Source organism: Lycorma delicatula, chromosome 3 (assembly GCF_047948215.1).
Source record: "Lycorma delicatula isolate Av1 chromosome 3, ASM4794821v1, whole genome shotgun sequence".
Taxonomy (NCBI): Eukaryota; Metazoa; Arthropoda; class Insecta; order Hemiptera; family Fulgoridae; genus Lycorma; species Lycorma delicatula.
Window position 1 is genome coordinate 194,239,411 of NC_134457.1, and position 18,676 is coordinate 194,258,086.

At 28.3% G+C, this 18,676-nt stretch overlaps 1 protein-coding gene across 3 annotated transcripts in view; it reads left to right on the forward strand.

Annotated features, from left to right (window-relative positions):
- The window catches only part of PDZ-GEF (PDZ domain-containing guanine nucleotide exchange factor), a 658,157-nt gene that overhangs the window by 628,061 nt on the left and 11,420 nt on the right, over nucleotides 1-18,676 (forward strand). For all 3 annotated transcript variants that reach the window (XM_075361266.1, XM_075361268.1, XM_075361267.1), the window contains 6 exons: nucleotides 349-560; nucleotides 2,306-2,477; nucleotides 3,872-4,008; nucleotides 7,627-7,846; nucleotides 12,045-12,350; nucleotides 13,823-13,960. In XM_075361266.1, coding sequence (XP_075217381.1) covers nucleotides 349-560; nucleotides 2,306-2,477; nucleotides 3,872-4,008; nucleotides 7,627-7,846; nucleotides 12,045-12,350; nucleotides 13,823-13,960 — 1,185 coding nt within the window. The remainder of the gene's footprint in view (nucleotides 1-348; nucleotides 561-2,305; nucleotides 2,478-3,871; nucleotides 4,009-7,626; nucleotides 7,847-12,044; nucleotides 12,351-13,822; nucleotides 13,961-18,676) is intronic.

Sequence of the window (18,676 nt, forward strand, 5' to 3'; positions counted from 1 at the left end):
ATTGAATTCTGTACTCTTGGTGGTAAACTGTTTTATACTTTTGTCTTTGACATAATTAGTACAGGGGATTGTGGACAAATACAGTAACAAAAGAATTGATTTTGCAAAGTTTATTATTTGATTTTACATTTTATTTAAATTGTATAAATTGTACACATTTTATTTCAATTGTTGTTGGCATTTTAAATTTTTTTTGTCTTATTTAATAGAATTAATTAAAATTATGAATAGGAAGTTGACAGAAAGGATGGTTTAATAGAAAAATAAATTTCACTATAATATATTGTGTATTATGTAGCTTTGATAGATATTTTTCTTAAATTTTTTGTGGATTTTTTTTATTAACAGGGCAATGCAAGGAATGTAAAAATTTTAACTCTATGTTTGCTATTGTATCGGGATTGGGCCATGGTGCTGTCTCACGGTTACGATTGTCTTGGGAAAAATTACCAAGCAAATATCAGAGATTATTTAGTGATTTACAAGATCTCATGGACCCATCTCGAAATATGAGCAAGTATCGGCAGCTCATCTCTAGTGAGCAATCTCAGCCTCCTATTGTAAGTAATATGTTACACATGTTAATGTTTTATTTTTATGATATGTTGTACTGTTTGTGTTATTTTAATTTGAAGTAGATGTAGATGTAGTATTTCTGTTTCAACTTTCATTAAAATTTTGCGTTAAAAATTGTATGAAATATTAATTCTTTTTATTTTTTCATTGAGTGTAAATATGACTGGATAAGTATTTTTGATCGGTTTAATATTAGAGATTTTCAATTTATATTTGATGAAGCAGGTAGATTATGTTTTTTATGAAATACATTTGGTATATTAATGCACTGTCTTAGGGTTACATACAACATTTACAAAATACAAAAAACTAGTTCTGAGAGAAGTAAAATTTAATCCTGGATCATGAAAAAGAAAAAAAAATACATATAGTAGAACCATTAGGCTCAATTATATTTTTCATTATGATGTAATTATTATTCAGCCAAAAAAAAAATGTATTTGTAATAAAACAATTCTATGAAATAATGTGTTTCCTTTACATACATTCTTTTATATTGGTGGTATGTGCATGCAATTAAAAATTGGTAAATCCAAATATCAGTAGAAATACAATACTTTTTTAAAATAGGAATATTATTATGGGAATATTATCGTAACTTATGAAAATTATATCATTTGTTCTGAGAGAAATCTGCCTCGCTCAAAAATACAATCTGTTTGTCCAGCCAATTTACTTGAATATTTTTCAGTACAAGTTAAAACAATTTTTAATTTATTTTTTTTATTTGTGTGATAACTTACTGCTTTTTCTATAACAAACAAAATTTAAACTATTTTGAAGCAACTGGCAATAAAGAATTATAATATTAAACTTTTTTCGTTTCAAAGATTGCTTATATAGGCAGATATTTTTATTTCAGATTTCTCACTTATATTGCCAATTATAATTTGTAACTTTTTCTGCATGTTGACCAGGGAATGATCACCAGGGAAAGTTAGAATTACATTCTGAAATATCTGTTGATATTTTTTATTTTGTAAATAATACATTTTATTAAGCCAAATTTTTTTTCATTTTTTGGTGCGATTTGTAATCAATATAACATAGTAATAATAATAATATTCCTTCCAACTTGCTGAATTTTTTCAAAAAATTTCAAATATTTTCTTTGCTGTAAGTTCTTGTCAAAAAAACTGAATTCTTTTGAATTTTAACAATTGATAATATTACTGTATGGGAAATAATTTGATTAGCTATGAGAGAAGCAGCCAGTCACATTGCTCATGGTTATTGTAATTACACAACATTCTTTTCTGTATAAAATATGGCAAACTTGAGCTGTGGTCCACATTCACCTGTTACTTTACTTTAGGCAAGCAGGCAAAGGTGCCTTTACAAACAGTCTGAGGGTTAACTTTACCATTGTTTTTATCAGTCATTATAGTAAATGTGGACATTTACTTGAAATATCATGGGTTGTGGTAGACACTAGTCTACCACAATGCAATTGTATAACTTTCCACTTTGTTAAAGAATTGGAGGTTCTCACTTTCAATTGAAATAAGCTTAAATGAATTGCAGCAAAAAATGTGTATATGCAATTTAATAGGTGTACAAGGAAGTCATGTGGTGTCCAGATCAGATTTTTTTATTTTTGTATTAAAGATTAACTATGAAAAGAAAATATATGTTACTTGTACATCTATGTTAAAAATGTTATTGCAGTTAGGCTTGTTATTTAACAATCAGTATAATTAACATTTTCTTTGATAATTTTTGTTTACAGATACCTTTTTATCCAGTTGTAAAGAAAGATCTGACATTTATTCATCTGGGAAATGATTCTAGAGTTGAGGGCTTAATTAATTTTGAAAAATTAAGAATGATCGCAAAGGAGGTTCGAACATTAACCAATATGTGCTCATCACCCTATGATCTTCTTACTATGCTTGAACTGGGTAAATTATTTTGATGTATAAACTTAATTTTAGAGATTTGTTGTTTACAGTTTGAAGTAGAATTTTTATACGAAGTCTTTTATTATAGTTTTTGGATGATCCAGATTTTTTTTATTTCTTAAGAAAAAAGTTTTATAAGACTCTTCACTTTAGTTAAAGTGAATTTTAGTTTGTATTTCAAAATTTTGAGCTGCATTCAAAATTGTGAAATTTATTTTTACTTTCTCCGCAGATCAATGTATCACTGTATCTGGTTTTGCCAAATGACCTGATTCACTGCCACTCATTGTTTAGTTTGAATCATTTAAATGTTCAATTTACTCACAATTTAAGTAATAAATGGCAGAGTTTAATCGTTTAATTTGTTAAGCTTCTTTAAGTTATTTGTGTTTTCATTATTTAATTTGTGTAACTGGCAGCTAATTGTGTATGGCTACTAATAACAGCATAGTATTGAAATGCATAGCATCTAACATTTTCATTGTTATATAATATATACATCACCTCTGATTTATCATTGAGGCGAAAGCAACAAATATTATGATGAGGGCTACAAATTGATGGTAGTACACAAGTGAATAGTACAAAAAGTAAATAATGCAGCAGGTCTTATCCATACTGGAATACTGGAATTTTCTCTAGCAAACAATTATATAATTGTTTAATGTAATTTTTGAAGCCTAAGGATTAACTGAAAAGGGATATTTAAAGGAAAATATTCACTGAAAATTCAAATAAAAGATTGCTTTTCTTTGAATAAAAACTGATTCATGTAACTATGTAACAAGTTAAAATTTCTGTATTAAATTTGTTTTTAAAATGCTTTATTTAAAAAAAATAATAAAACATGAATTTCATTGTTTTTAGAATACAGTATGTAAGTTGTTTAGAATTTTTTATGTGTATTGAATTATTAAATCTAATGTAAGAAGTGTAATCAAAATTTGGTGTTAATTTAAGAATGTAGGTAGAACACAGTAATGTACTATAAAGCGCAACATAAAGCAAAGCAGTCTTTTATCATAAATCTTAAGATCTGATTATCTTAAAATCTTATTTCTCATCTTATCTCTGATTTAAATCTTAAAATTTTTAAACCATTGATTTGTTTTAAAAATACTTTTCACAATGAAAAATTTATTTGGTCTTGTAAAATTATGTTTTCACATTCTATTGTCATATTATTATGAAATATTTTATTAGTGTAAAAAATATAATTATAAATCATCTTATAAATATCATGACAAATCATGTCACCATACATAATCACAGTTAATTTTAGTTTTTTAACCATGAATTCATATAATCAACTAATTAAAATTATTTCCCCATAAATACTGAATGTGTAATTCTGATTTAGAATCTGAATTAAAAAGTTTTTTAAAAATATTTAGGTGGACAGCAACCTTCCAATGCTTTAGTGACTATGAATCAATTAACAACTGGTGGCACTAGCAACCAAAATGCTGCTACTGTTAAACGAAGAAAAAAATCAACTGCAACACCAAATCCTAAGAAAATGTTTGAAGAGGTTTGTATCATGAAGTTTTGTTAACTATTTTTATTATTATTATTATTATTCGCAAAACTACTTGTTGGTTATTAATTTTATAAGTGAACTAGTTTTCAACTAGTGCAATGGACATAGAAAATATATTATCTATGATTAGTTCAGAGGAACATCTGTTGTGTTTCCCTATTTATCAATTGTTACAAAGTTAAATTTTTCTATTTATACTCGCTATAAGCATATAGAAAAGAAGGTTTTTTTTTGGTCCTATTATTTCAGAGCTAAAAGTTTGTTATATTACCAAAATATGGTTTTTCAATGAAAATAAAAATTACTTACAAATATATATATACATTATTTCTATTACCAGTGAAATGGAACCTGATTTCTCTGCAGAAAAATTTTAAGTTAAGATTAATCTGTTATTTTTACTTTTCTGTGTAACATTATAATTTTTAAGCTAAACATTGTATTTAAAACCTTAATCCAAAATATAATGTGATTAAGATGTGCTGCTTAATTTTTTAAATGGGATTTTTTTTAGAGAAAATATATAAATATTCTTTAAAAGAATGTAAGTATTAGTTCATAACTTTATATTGAAATTTTGTAGATAATATTGATTATTTTTGTTCAAGATCTTTATCTTGAAAAATTATCAATATTATCTACTTTTAAAATTTATCTTGTTTAAATGTGCTGGTTTTTTAATTTACAAATTCATATATGCAGGTGATTCAAAGAAGCGGGAAATTAAAAAAATTAAATAACATTAATGAATTTTATTTCATGTAATTATACAAATGTTGCCATTTTAGGATACATACATTTTAGTTTATTTTGTAAAGATGACATCTTGCAGGTGACCTCCTCTTCTACGTAACATCTCAACTGGAATTTCTGCAATTGCTTCTCGGATCTTTGTCTTCAGTTCTTCTGTTGTAGCAGGTCTACTGTGGAACACTTTGCTTTTAAGGTGACCCCACAAAAAGTAATCGCAAGCTGAGAGATCAGGCGATCTGGGAGGCCATCTAATATCACCATTTCGTGAAATGACACGTTGTCCAAACAATCAGCATACAGCTGCCATCGACATTCGTGCAGTATGTGACGTTGCTCCGTCTTGTTGAAACCAGGCTGTGTTAAGAATTGGTGGAAATCTCTTTTGTTGTTCCACAACAAAGGTTTCAAGCATGGCTACGTATCGAGCCGATGTGACTGTAATCGCAAGACCGTTGTCATCCTCAAAAAAATAAGGGCCTATAACACCATAAGATGACATAGTACACCACACGGTCACTTTCTGGCTGTGCAACAGACGCTGGTGTAGCTGCGTAGGATTTCCTTGTGCCCAGTATCTGAAATTTTGCATGTTAACAAATCCACTGAGGTGGAAATGCACTTCGTCTGACATCCACAGTTCGTGAACAAACTCTTCGTTATCATTTATCTTCTGAAGCATTACATTACAGAATTGTGCTCGCACAACTGCATCGTTCGGTTTCAGTTCCTGGACGATCTGCTACTTGTACGGATGGTATTGCAAGTCCAGTCCAATTGTAAAGATGCTGAGAGACAACTGATTGACCGATGTGGACTTCGTGTGACAGCATCTTGTAAAGCTTGAACATTTTGTGGTGTACGGACGGTTCGCTCACAGCCTGGAGGTTTCTTTTTCATTGCCGAACCAGTTTCCTCAAAATTAGATATCCATGTTTTAATTGCATGTGCTGATGGAACACGGTCGTGCCATCTCAGATTAAAATGACGGCGAAATTCTCTACGCGCTCCCTCCACACTGTCATTGTTTTTGTAAAATGCTTTGATAGCAAATGCATGTTGCGCACCACTCCAAGGATCCATGATAACTAAATGGCAGGTTAGGTTAGAGAGGCTGGCGCCACTTATCAAGTGGTACCAATCGCCCACGGCTGCCAACACAACTTTCAAAATTTCCCGTTTCTTTGAATCACCTGTATATATTTTTTTTTTAAGGATGCACTAACAAAATTAATTACATGGAGTAAAGCCCTCATCCAAAGATTTGATATTTGTAGATTCAGTTATCTTCATGGACCCCAAAAAATATTAAATAAAAATCTAATAAGTATTCGTAATTTTATAATAGGTTTTTTTTAATAATTATTCTATAAGATAAAGAGACTAACATCCTATTTACAATAATATTTAAAATTATTAAAAGGAGATTTTTGTGCTCAGAAAGAAACTTGTACTACGGTAATTTGTGGGCAGATTCAAGGAAAGTGATCAATAGTAAATTTGAAAATTTTTGATAATATTACTCTGATAATGATAGTATAAAAGTAAAAAATGAAAGTTTTGAAGATTTATTTAGCGTAGCTGACATCTCTGTTAAAAACTATTTGACATAAGCTGATACCTACACTTAAGTCTCATTAACATTCTTTATTTACTAAATTATAATTAGTTGTAAAAAGGAATTGATTTTTATATTAAGATGTAATTGACTTTTTTGTTATTAAACCTAAAAAAACATTTTATTTACTTATTATGTAGTTTTTCTTCAACACAGAGTTTTAACATAAGATGGACTAACCTGATATGTATTTTTATAGGTTTACAATGCAGTAAACTTAATTTAAACTGCAAAAATACATATTGGATTTTAAACTTAATTATGATATGAAAGTTTTGTAATAATTATTGGGACAATTACATTTCGTTACATATGTACTTTTGTAGTTTTTTTATCGTATTATGTATTTTTTTCTAATAAATCTTTATTGTAGATATAAAAAAAAAACATTGTCTTCATGCTTAAAGATATTTTTAATTTATAAACTGGAGTATACTTGGAGAAACTGGTGTATATTTATATTATTTTCACTAAATAAAATGGTTACAAATTGCACTAAATTGCAGATCACTGAAATAAACTTGATTAAAAAGGTGGTTCTTTAGTAAAAATGGTATAATATTATCATCCACATTCAGCCAACCCATCCGTAGGGCAGCTGAATTATGGATAGAATCAACATCATTCTTCCATTTTTCAAACTTTTTAATAACCTTAACTTTTTTGAAACTAACCCTAACTTATCATTTTCTCAGAATTTTTTATTTGTTTTTTATCTGTCAATAATGCATTTTTATGTTAAAAGTGATAAACTACTGCATATATATCAGGTCTTGAAATGAATTTTTAAGTAGTATAATCATGATTTTATTGTTGCTTCTATCGTAGAAAATGATTAAGTTTTATTTGAGAGTAAGTAACAAATTTTCTGTGTTTTTATGCTTGTAATTAAACTATTCTGTTTTAAGCAAGTATTATTTTTATTTCAGAATAACTTAATTTAACAGATAGAAAGTGTGTATTTTACTACATCAATTTTATTTTTTGCTTATCTCATTATTAAATTTACTACTCTGTTTTTTGACTTTTAAGTTTATGTCCTTGAAACATAATTGTTTCAGTCATGTCTTTTTTTGAGGGGGGTTTGTGTTTCAAATGAAAAATTCATTAACAAGAATTAATTAAATTAAAATATAAATAGAGTTCATTAGAATCTGCCGTAAGCCTAAAAAACACTGATATAGGGTCACCTGTTGTTCAGTAATGTTGAATGTACATAACATTTATATTTTATTTAACAGGCACAAATGGTTCGTAGAGTTAAAGCATATTTAAATAAAATGCGAGTCACTACTGATGAAGAAAAATTACATGAGTTGTCAATGCAGTGTGAAGGAGGAAGAGGAGATTCTGCTCCTAATTCAGGTCCTTTACGCAAAAGGCATCCATCTCCAACTCTTTCTACTACTAGCTCAGCCAGTTCAACTTCAGAAGGAAGAAAACATGCTGCTCCTAAATTTGGTATGTTATTTTCTAAAGTAATTTAATTTCTCTTATTTATGTATATATATATTTCTCTTAATTTGCAGTATATATTATTTATTTAATTTGCATTGAAAAAAGATATAAGAATATTATTACTACATTCAGTTAGCTACAATAAATTAATTGGCTAGTTCAAACTAATTAGCTTTGATAAAACTAAGTCAGTTCTGTATATATGTGTATGATAATTTAATAATTGTTTAATAAAACCTGTACACAGTGAAATTTAATAAATTAATATCTACATTTACTGGGCTTTTTAAAATTGTGTTTTGAACTGAATATTGCAACTTGATATTGTCAAGTTACAAATTGATAAATTTTCAAGGCAAGAGAATTCATTAGGAGTACTTGCTGTTTTAAAATTAAACAATTTTAAGGCAGTTTGATCAATCAAGAATTAAATTAAACTTGAAATGAGAATGTACACTAGGCCAAACAGTTTTGTGAGTTCAGTGCATCGTCATAAATAATATTACAGCTATTTGTTTTAGTATGATAACCATATATTTATTTATTTCTTAACAAAAAAAAAAATATCCTCACATGCTCACTCATCCACTCTAATCCTTTCTCCATCTCTCGTGTTTTCCTGCAGATTTTGGAAGCTATTCCATTTTGACAGACTGCACATACCTTAGAAAAATTTGGTAAAAATGAGAATTAATCTAAAAACATAGTTTAACTTTAGTTAATTGTGTGTAATAATGTGAATTGTAGTGTTCTAAAGGCTTAGAATTCTTTATGATAAATAAAAATCTGAGATTTTTAAAAACTCATACAGTTGTACCAAAGAAGTTTTATAAAACGTAAAGTCTATGTGGACTATACAGCAGTAAAATATGTTGTTAATAGAGTTAAAATTTTCCTGGAAATGTTTAATATTATTGTAAGACTTAGGAATGTCACAATAATGGGTTTTAGAATGATGCGATTTGTATATTTTGTCTGGATTACTATGCCAAGTTGAAAGAGTATGGTAGAAAGTTAATTGTCATTAACCATTTCATAATCTGACGTATATTTTTTAAACAGTGGCATTTTCAGATCATAAAATCTCATGTATATGTTTTCCTGTGTTGGAAAATAGTACATGCTTTTCGGTTAAAATTTTTTTTTTTTAATTTTATTCATTACAGCCTCAATTCATTGTGAAAGAAATATGCAGCTATCTGAAAATTTTCATTTAAAAATCTGATTTGGATATAAATTTAGTTTTCTATTTGCCAAGGTATTTCCAAAAAAATAACAATTGTTTTTATTAAATTTTTATTCACTATAAAAAGTAATTTTCAAAATGACGTGTGGCATTATATTTGGACTCTTAAAAAGAGTTTGAATGCAGAATTGTTAAACCAAAATTTATCTTTTTTACCTTTCATGATACTGTATGAAAGTGTTATATATATAAAAATCAGTTTTTTTAATGTTTTTCAGTGGTACATTAAAGATATTCTTTGTAACAGATACTGATTTTAAAATGAGAATAATTAAAATAATAAGCTGTTGAATCATCTTTGTTATGAAAATTATTTAATTGCAAAACTATTTACTGTTCTAGTAGTTTTACAAAAATCAGGGTGGTTGTAATATTAAAACAAATTTTCTGACCTTAAATAGTCAGCTATGACTGTGAATAAGTATTTAGCACTATGTTTTCTGCATGAAGATAAAACATAACTTTTTCAATTTATCTATATTTTTTAAAGTAATTCTGTTCATTTATGAACTAAAAACAACCAACAGCCTGCAAACAACAAAGTATGCAGAATGTACAACCGTAACCATACTTGAAGAAGGAAGTACATTTTAATTATTAAAATAAGTAATGCATTAACAGATAATTAACATAGAATTGGTTGTGTTCAGTAATGAATCTGTTAAGTCTGTGGGTTATAAGATTGCAAGAGAGTTAGTGATTTTTTAATTTTAATCAGTATATGATCAAGGTTTTTGTAGGTTTTGTAGTTTTAGTGCCTGGGTGTATAAAATGTTGTAAATGTATTGCAGTAGGACAATGAATCTCATTATAATTAATAAAAAAAAATTAATTAACAGGAAATTAAAAAAAAGTTAATATAAAAAAATAACATTTTTAAAATATATTTTCAATGTCGTATAATGTATCATTCTTATAATGATACTGCATTGTTGGATTTACCCATTTCTGTTTAGATGAAGTGATTGAAATAAAACACTTTTTATTAAAGAAATATGAAGTATGTAACTATTATTTTTAACATTTTTTTATTATTCATTGTAGTTACAGTTATGCATTAATAGTGATTTTTTTTTGTACTTTCTTTATATAGAAATTGATCATTTATGACAGGCATGTCAAACACGCAGTCCACCAAGATTGATAACCAGTACGTTTATTTAACTTTTGACAACACTGGATTCTTTAATTAAAATTATAAGTAAAAATTCCTTAATGAAACAAAATTAGTTTTGAAAAAACTGTTTATAAAAAAAAATAGTATTGAAAAATACTGATTGTAAACTCTGGTAACTATGTACAATGGATAAACTAATTACATGAATGCAAGAAAGCAAGTGAATTCCCGCTTCTACTCAGTTCTTGAACGCATTGCACTATTTTCCCTACTGTACTAGCATTGCCCACACCACTTCACATGTCACTCCCAATCGAGTTTCTGCGCATTTGTGTGTTTACGCTTTCCTAACTGTGCACGACAATGAGTCATGAAATGCCAGTACAGTCGGAAGCTATTCGTTAGCAGTCAATGAACGAATGTTATGTTCTAGTCTAGTTTGCAGATAACAATTTGCATCTGGTTTAGTAGTATTCTAAAAAAAAAATTAAAAGACGGTCAATGGATAAAAGATCTGGTTTTTGCCGTTGATATTACAAATCACCTTAGTCAGTCTCAAACTACAAGGCAAACAGCATGTGGTTACCATCTTATTTTGTCATATAAGATGGTCAAATAAAAACGTCGATACGTTTTCAAACAGAAATTATTACTCTGGCAAAAGCAAATTCAAAAAGAAAATTTATCTCACTGTGAATGTTGTCAGTCATTACAAAAATCACTACAATTGAAGTTTTTAGAATATGCCAACCAAATTAAATTGTTAGAAAATGAATTGAAAGAGGATTTTTGGACATGAAGAAATGTGAAAATCAATTTCAATTATTTACTTCTCCTTTGTCCGATGTTGAAACAGTTGATGAAAATTTACAACTGCAACTAATTGAAATTCAGTGTGATTCTGTATTGAAACAAAAGTGTATGGATGTTGGAATTCCACATTCTATAATTATTTATCACTGGAGTGATTTCCCAATGTGTTATTAGCAATTAAATGTATTTTATTTATGTTCGGTAGTACATACTTGTGTGAACAACTATTTTCCACTTTAAAAAATAATAAAACTGCAGAAAAATCAAGATTAACAGATATGCATGTGTAAGCAATTTTAAAAATAACTACAGCTTGACAAATTTTAAAGATTTGGTTAATGAAAAATATTGCAAGTTTCTTAAAAAAAAAATATGATATTGAAAAAAGGAAAATTTCCTACATGCATATGTATTTTTTAATATGTTCATATTCTGTATATTATTATTTTGTATGTATTGATTTGTTTATAATAAAAGCTATGCTTCATCTTTATTTCCATTTGTTTTTTTTTGTTTTGCGGCCCACTATTTAATATATAACACTTAATTTGGCCCTCGGTGGTTAATGAGTTTGACATGCTTGACTTAAGATAATGTAAAAATTTGTTTTTCAATTGAAAATTGATGTAATTGTTTAGGAGGTCCTAACTCCAAAAAATCTTTGTTTTTCTGCCCTGTAGATGTGACTGTTATAGATATTGTACAAGATTCATTAAAATTTTTTACATAATTTTAAGTGATGGTGTCTTTATTATTATGCTTCTAACCCAAAACTGATAGTTTAGATTATAATATTTGGTGAGGAGAAATAATATTAATAAAAAAAGCTTTTCTGGAAAACAGCTGGTATGGTTTATATTAAACTTTTAACAATTAGTTATTACTTCATTGTTGTCTTTATTGACTGTTGTGTTTGGGAAGATTTGTAGGGCTTTTTCCCCATCGTGAAAATAGTATTTTAGTAAAACCCAGATTTAGGTTTTACTAAAAAAAATTTGTATTATATCTTCTGTGGTATTTTACAGGTTCAGCATCACCTCAGGCAGTCAGAAAGTTACTATCACTTAGTGAAACGAGTAAGACTCGTCCTCATCAACCTCGGCATCCTCCACACCCCTCCCCATCACCATCACCAGGTGCACATCGACGTACTGGTGTATCACATGAAAGATCACACTCTGATACACCTCCATTACCTCCCCCACATTTTTTACCTGACCATCCCCCTCCACATAGTCATCCTCCATTGTTATCAAGTGTTGATCTCAATGCAGAGAGCAGTAGTGTGACATCTTTATCTAACCTACCTCTTAGAAAGACTCTTACATCAGGTAAATTAATTTATTTATCATAAATGAATAACTGATTTTTTTAAACAATCATTTTGATTGGAATTATTATAGTTTCATATCTGTCATTAGCAAAATCATTTATTGGTTATTCTTCTGTAACTATAAATAAATATATATCACTTTTAGTTGTAGTTTAGTTGATTTTAGAATTTTTATGTGAGAGGATGCATGCAAGAGGTTTTTTTTTATTCTATCGGTTTTCCTTATGGGCAGCCCTCCCTTTTTTTGAGGCATTGGAGGTTTTTGTTGTAGTTTATGTCCATACTTAATATAAACATTTTTGGTCACATATGTTTATAGTCACAATTATAATCTTATAGTCATATAATCTTGTGCAGTTTGGTTCTCCTTGATTCCTTCTCCATTTCCTCATCTGAATTCTTTGTCTCGTCATTTGGCTTTCACATTATATTTTCATATCTTCATGCCAACATAAATAATGTTCAGATTTTAATGATATGTTACTTTAAGATACATTCTGTTTAATTATTTCTGACTTTATTATTTTAATCATATTTGCACATATCAGAATCTTCATCTTCATTGTAAGTAATTCACATTGTAATAAAGGGTATTTAGATTCATGCAACTTAGCTAGTGTAACCTACCAGGTTGGTCTAGTGGTGAACGTGCCTTCGCAAATCAGCTGATTTCAAAGTCGAGAGTTCTAAGGTTCAAGTCCTAGTAAAGGCAGTTACTTTTATTTGGATTTGAATACTGGATCATGGATACCGATGTTTTTTGGTGGTTGGGTTTCAATTAACCACACATCTCAGAAATGGCCAACCTGAGACTGTACAAGACTTAATACTTCATTTACACTCATACATATCATCCTCTGAAGTAATACCTGATGGTGCTTCCAGAAACTAAACAGAAAAAAACTTAGCTAATGTAAATTAGAGTTTGTATTTTGGGAATTTTTTTAAAACAAGTAATCTATCTCTTCAGATTATTTTACCTTAGATAACTGTGGGTGAGTAGGCATGTACTGATTTATCTTCACTCTTAAAATTGTAAGTGTGTTTTTCCTGTGCAATATTTTTGTGTTATAGATGTGTTCACACAATCCTAATTAATTGGTAGAATATTATGTTAATGTATAAGGGTTCTAAAATTTTCACTGCCCGTTAAGGTTATCCTGTACTTCTTGAAAGTTAATTAACATTTAAAAATGTGAAGAGTCTTCTTTTATTAATTATTGTTATTGATAAAATCTCTGTGAGAATTATTTCTTAAAATGTATAATAACTTTCATGATGTGTAATGACCGAAAAAATAAAACATGAGAAAATTACATTTTTCTTCAGTTTATATGTATTTTTTAAAGTTATTAAAAATAAGTTATTTTTAAGTAATTTACAGCAATATGTTAGTGAACTTTTCCCTATTATTTTATTAATGCGTGATATGCCAGATTATTCTATTTTTTGATTTTTTGTTACATTTAGGTTCTGTGACATCTAGCGATTCAGGTCATTCAACGCAATTAGACTCTCATTCAAATAGTTCTGTAGATACGGCAGCAATAGGGCCATCTGGTTCTCCACCCTTACAACATCGAAGGCATTCTGTAATGCAACCTCCAGGTAATTCATTAAGTCAGAATATGATTTATTGATTTGTTTTATTAATTAATTGTAGATTATTTAGATTATCATTGGTGATACAGTGAAATACACTTTTACACATAGTTTATCTTTTGTTGCATGTCTGTATCTTTTCTTGTGGACAAAATCACTTGTATATTTTTGTATTTACAGGAAAATCCACAAACATACCAGAAATTTATCTGTTAAAAAATCTGCATACATGAATATTTTCTAGATTAATAAATTTTCAGTTCTCATTTCAGTTAACAATTTAGGTCCTTTTCCTTATAAATTCCTTAAGAGGTCACTGTTAACCAGAATTAAATATAATCCCCTTCATTGCATTGCTGCTGAACTTATTACTGATGTAACTGTATGTTTATTTATTGGTTACAAATTACTCATCATTAGTTGTTGTTTACTTTGGGTATTTGATTGTTAATTAATTTACTGAATTTTTGCTTTCAACTTTCTTATCATTTATTAAATGATTCTTTTCTGATCATGCATGTACTTTATTGTGAAATTTAAATGTAAAAACTTGTATGTCCATAACCTAAATATCTACATTTATATTCATATTTTTATTTCTTTTTATTACAAGGTTATCCATACCATTTTTATTCCTTAAAAGTATGTTAACACATTAAAACAGTAATTATGAAAATATGCTTATGTAAAAAAAAGATGATTTCACAAAATTAAATAGGGACATGTAATAATCCAACCTATCAAAAACCTTTATTTTTATTAATATGAGGTATTTTGATAATACCTCATATTAAGATTTTAATCATTTATTGTGGTATAACTGAATGGTTAATTGTGTACTTCAGTCAGCCTTGTTTATAATGTGATATTCTGTTTAGAAAAAACATGTGCTATTCTGTTTCTGACAGTTTAGAAAAAAAAAGTAAAATAAAATTTTAATAATATCCTGGTTTGGTCTGTAATTATATCTAAATATGGAGTTCTGTAAAATAAGTAGAATGTTGCCTTATAACCTTAATTCAGAAATATAGCTGAATACAGAATACAAACTATAATTGAAAAATGTTGAGCGTAAGTCAAGAAAAAAGTAAATATTTTTAATTTTACTACCATTGCCTTTGAAGTAGTTCTTATGTGCTCCAATCTGTTGCTTTCTGTAGTTTTCCTTCTTTTGGAATGCTTTGAAGTGCTGTTCTTTAATTGTGTCAAGCTTGTATTTTTGACACTGAATTTTATATGCAGTGTCATTATGGCAACTCTTCAGCTTGAGATTTTTGGTAAGAGGATGTTACAAGGTACAAAATTTAGTGAGTACAAAGGGTGTGCAAAGATATTGTAGCAGCTGAAAAACGCATGTGTTTTATAATTTGTGTAGACAGGAACGTTGTCATGGAGGAGCTTATGACATCTTTGTACCATACTTCAAGTCATTTGTCATAAATGTCTTCTCTCAGTTACCTCAGAATATTACAGAGGTATTTGGGATCTTCTGTAATGGTTAATTCTGAATGTAAAAACAATCAGAATTAGATGTGGTCAGATTAGAATTGTTTGATTCTCAAGGATGAATTCATACTATATGATTACATAAATGCTAAATAAATAATGAGCATACTGTTGGTCACACTTCTTATGATATTGTGCCTTCTTCAGTCTTGGAGACTGTGAGCTCTCGCATTGTGAAGACTGCTGCTTAGTCTCTGGATTATAGCCATAGATTCAAAATTCTCAATGTCACTGATGTTCTTTGACATGAAGTTTGGGTCATTGCAGCTTGGTGACATAGTTCCTGACTAAGTTAATTTTGACAAAGTGGTTGTTTTCCTTAGGTTTAAAAGGAATCTTGGCTTGTACTGTGTGCATGTGATTATTTGATATATTGCTAATGCCAAATTTTATTTCTAATGATCCTCAATCCTCATGCACAGTTCTGTTTTGCTTAATTTTGTTTATATTCTTGGAAATTGTGTTCACTGAATCTTCCTAATCTTTCTTCATATTCCAATGATGTTCTACTGCAAATACTTTGCGATAGGCCTGCTTAATTATTTTAAGGAATTCTAACACAAGAGTTTTGAGTTTGATTTTAAACTGATAATTCTGCTCTTATCTTGTGGTTTATATCACAGAAATGCATCTTACACAGATCTCAATGTATATAATATGACCCAACTTATGACAAAGCTCCTGCTTGATATGTTTGCCTATCATTCTTCTGTAAATTATTTTGACTTATTTCTGAATATTTTAATACCTCATATATTAAGATATTAGTTTGAGGTTCATGTGTAAGTAATTCAGTTAATATAAATATTTGCATTATTTTTTGTTTTCAGAATATTCTATTATAGATTAATCATGCTGTTACATTTAGAAAATATAAGTAACTGTCTTAAGTAGGATTTGTCATTAGATTTCAAGTGTTCTTCAGTTAAAATAGTGTGTAACTGCTTTCTCAATTTTTACCTCTATTTTTTTATTGATAATTTTTTTTCTTTGTTAAATTTGAATTTTACATTGAGGATAGTAATAGAATTTTGTTTTAAAGTTAATGTCTTGGTCTATGTTAAGAAGTAATTTTCATTAGATCTCAGCAGCAATGTTAATTACTGGAAATGTGGTATGGTGTCAAGATATGATATGATATTATTAAACCTCCTTTTATTTGTCTCATATTAGAATATTAGGAAAATGAAATCAGAAAATCTTTTTTATAGTTGACCCTTACAATTAGTATATTTTCTACCACTGTTTTGGTAGTTGAATGTAATTTTAAAGATAATGGTTATCTTTTCTTTTGCATGGACTACTGTTTGTTCTAAAATAAAAAAAAAAGAAGCTGCATGTTTGTTTATTCATTTTGCTGTCTTCATATTGCTATTTTTAGGTTGAAAGAATACATGTAACAATATTATCATAATATCCACTGTATTTTATTTATTATCAACACTAATAAATATTACACGTTGATATAAGATTTTTTTTATTTTTATTATTGATGGAGTGATAAAAGTATTTTTCAGCTTGTGTAACAGAAAGTGCCATCTGCCATTATACTGTAGGTTTTCAGGAACAGTATAATAAATTTAGATGAGTTTGGTTAAATACATGTCAATATTTGTATCAAGAATTTATAATGTTCTTATGAAAGAGAAGTGTAAAAATCTGTTGTGCTGATCTTTTAAACTGAAACGGTTTGACCAAATTATTTGAAATCTTTTATTTTTATTTTGCATTCATAAAATAATATGTGCTGTCTAATAATGTTATAATGTAAATATTTCTGTATAATTTATTTTGAAAAGTTTCATATACATTTTTAAAAAGTACCTTTCAGTGAATGGTTTAGTGCAAATGAAGTAAAATTCTATGACTAAATTGGTTTCAGTAAGATGATTAACTGTTTTAATTTTTTTATTTGGGTTATTAATTATGTAAAGAAAATTTGTTTGTTCACACTTCAAATTTAAAAAAAAATAATTGTTTAAATCAAATTTTGTGATAAAAATAACTGTATGGATAAATGTGTAATTAACTTGTACTTTCAAACTTAGTATGTTGCTCAATGAAGTAAATATGTTACATAAACTGCACAAACTTCAAGAAAAATTAACAGTTTTTATACATGCACATAAATATAGGTAGACAATAAAAGTTGTAAATGTTTTAAGTTGAGAATTAATTTTATCTCTTGCTGTTGTTAACAGTCAGAATTATTTTGCATAACAATAATAAATTATATTATTCTAATAAATATTATAAAGACAATGAAAATAAAACCAATTATAAATTACGATTAATGTTTTTTTGTTTTATTTGCATATTAACATTTTTAACATGAATTATTGTACTTTATTAATGAATAGGACTGTTCATTTAGCAGGAACAAGATTAAGTTTCAAATAATTGTTAACATAATTTAAATAATATATATACACACACACACACACACACACACACACACACACACACACACACACACACAAGGGTGGATCAATAAATACCTGTGTTTGAAGGCAGGTGGCGTTGCTGTAAAAAGTTGGCGTTACTGCAGTATACTTCCATCTATCAAAGAATGTCATACAAAATTTCAGAATGATTCATAGGTTAATTTTTATTTGGCAGCCATTATCTATATTAAATGTATTTGGTGATTTTGATACAATGGAAAAAGAACAATATCGATCTGTAATTCACTTTTTATTTTTGGGTGGAAAATTGTGTAAAGAAATAAAAGCAAAGTTGGATTCTGTCTACAGGAATTCTTCACCATCTATGACAACTGTGAGATATTGCTTTTTATCAAGTTAAATGAGACAATACATCTATTTTTGATGAGGAGTGCTCAGGTTGCCCAGCAGACATGGCTACTGAGGAAACGTTGAAGAGGTCTATGATGAGATTCTTGCTGATTATTGAACGAAAGTGCACAAAGTAGCAGAGACCATAGGTGTGTTTTACAAAATAGCAATAAACATTTTACATGATAAGTCAAGAATGAGAAAGCTGTCTGTTCAACGGGTGCTGCGACGATTGCTCAGTTCAAACAAGTGGGGCTGTCAACTTCAAAGCAGTGTTTGGAGCTCTTTAAGTGAAATCTGTTGGAGTTTTTACATTGAGTCATCACAGTTAATGAAACCTAGATCTATTACTATACACCAGAGACCAAAACGACATTTTTTTTCATGTGAATCTGCTCCAACGAAGGTCAAGATGGTTCCA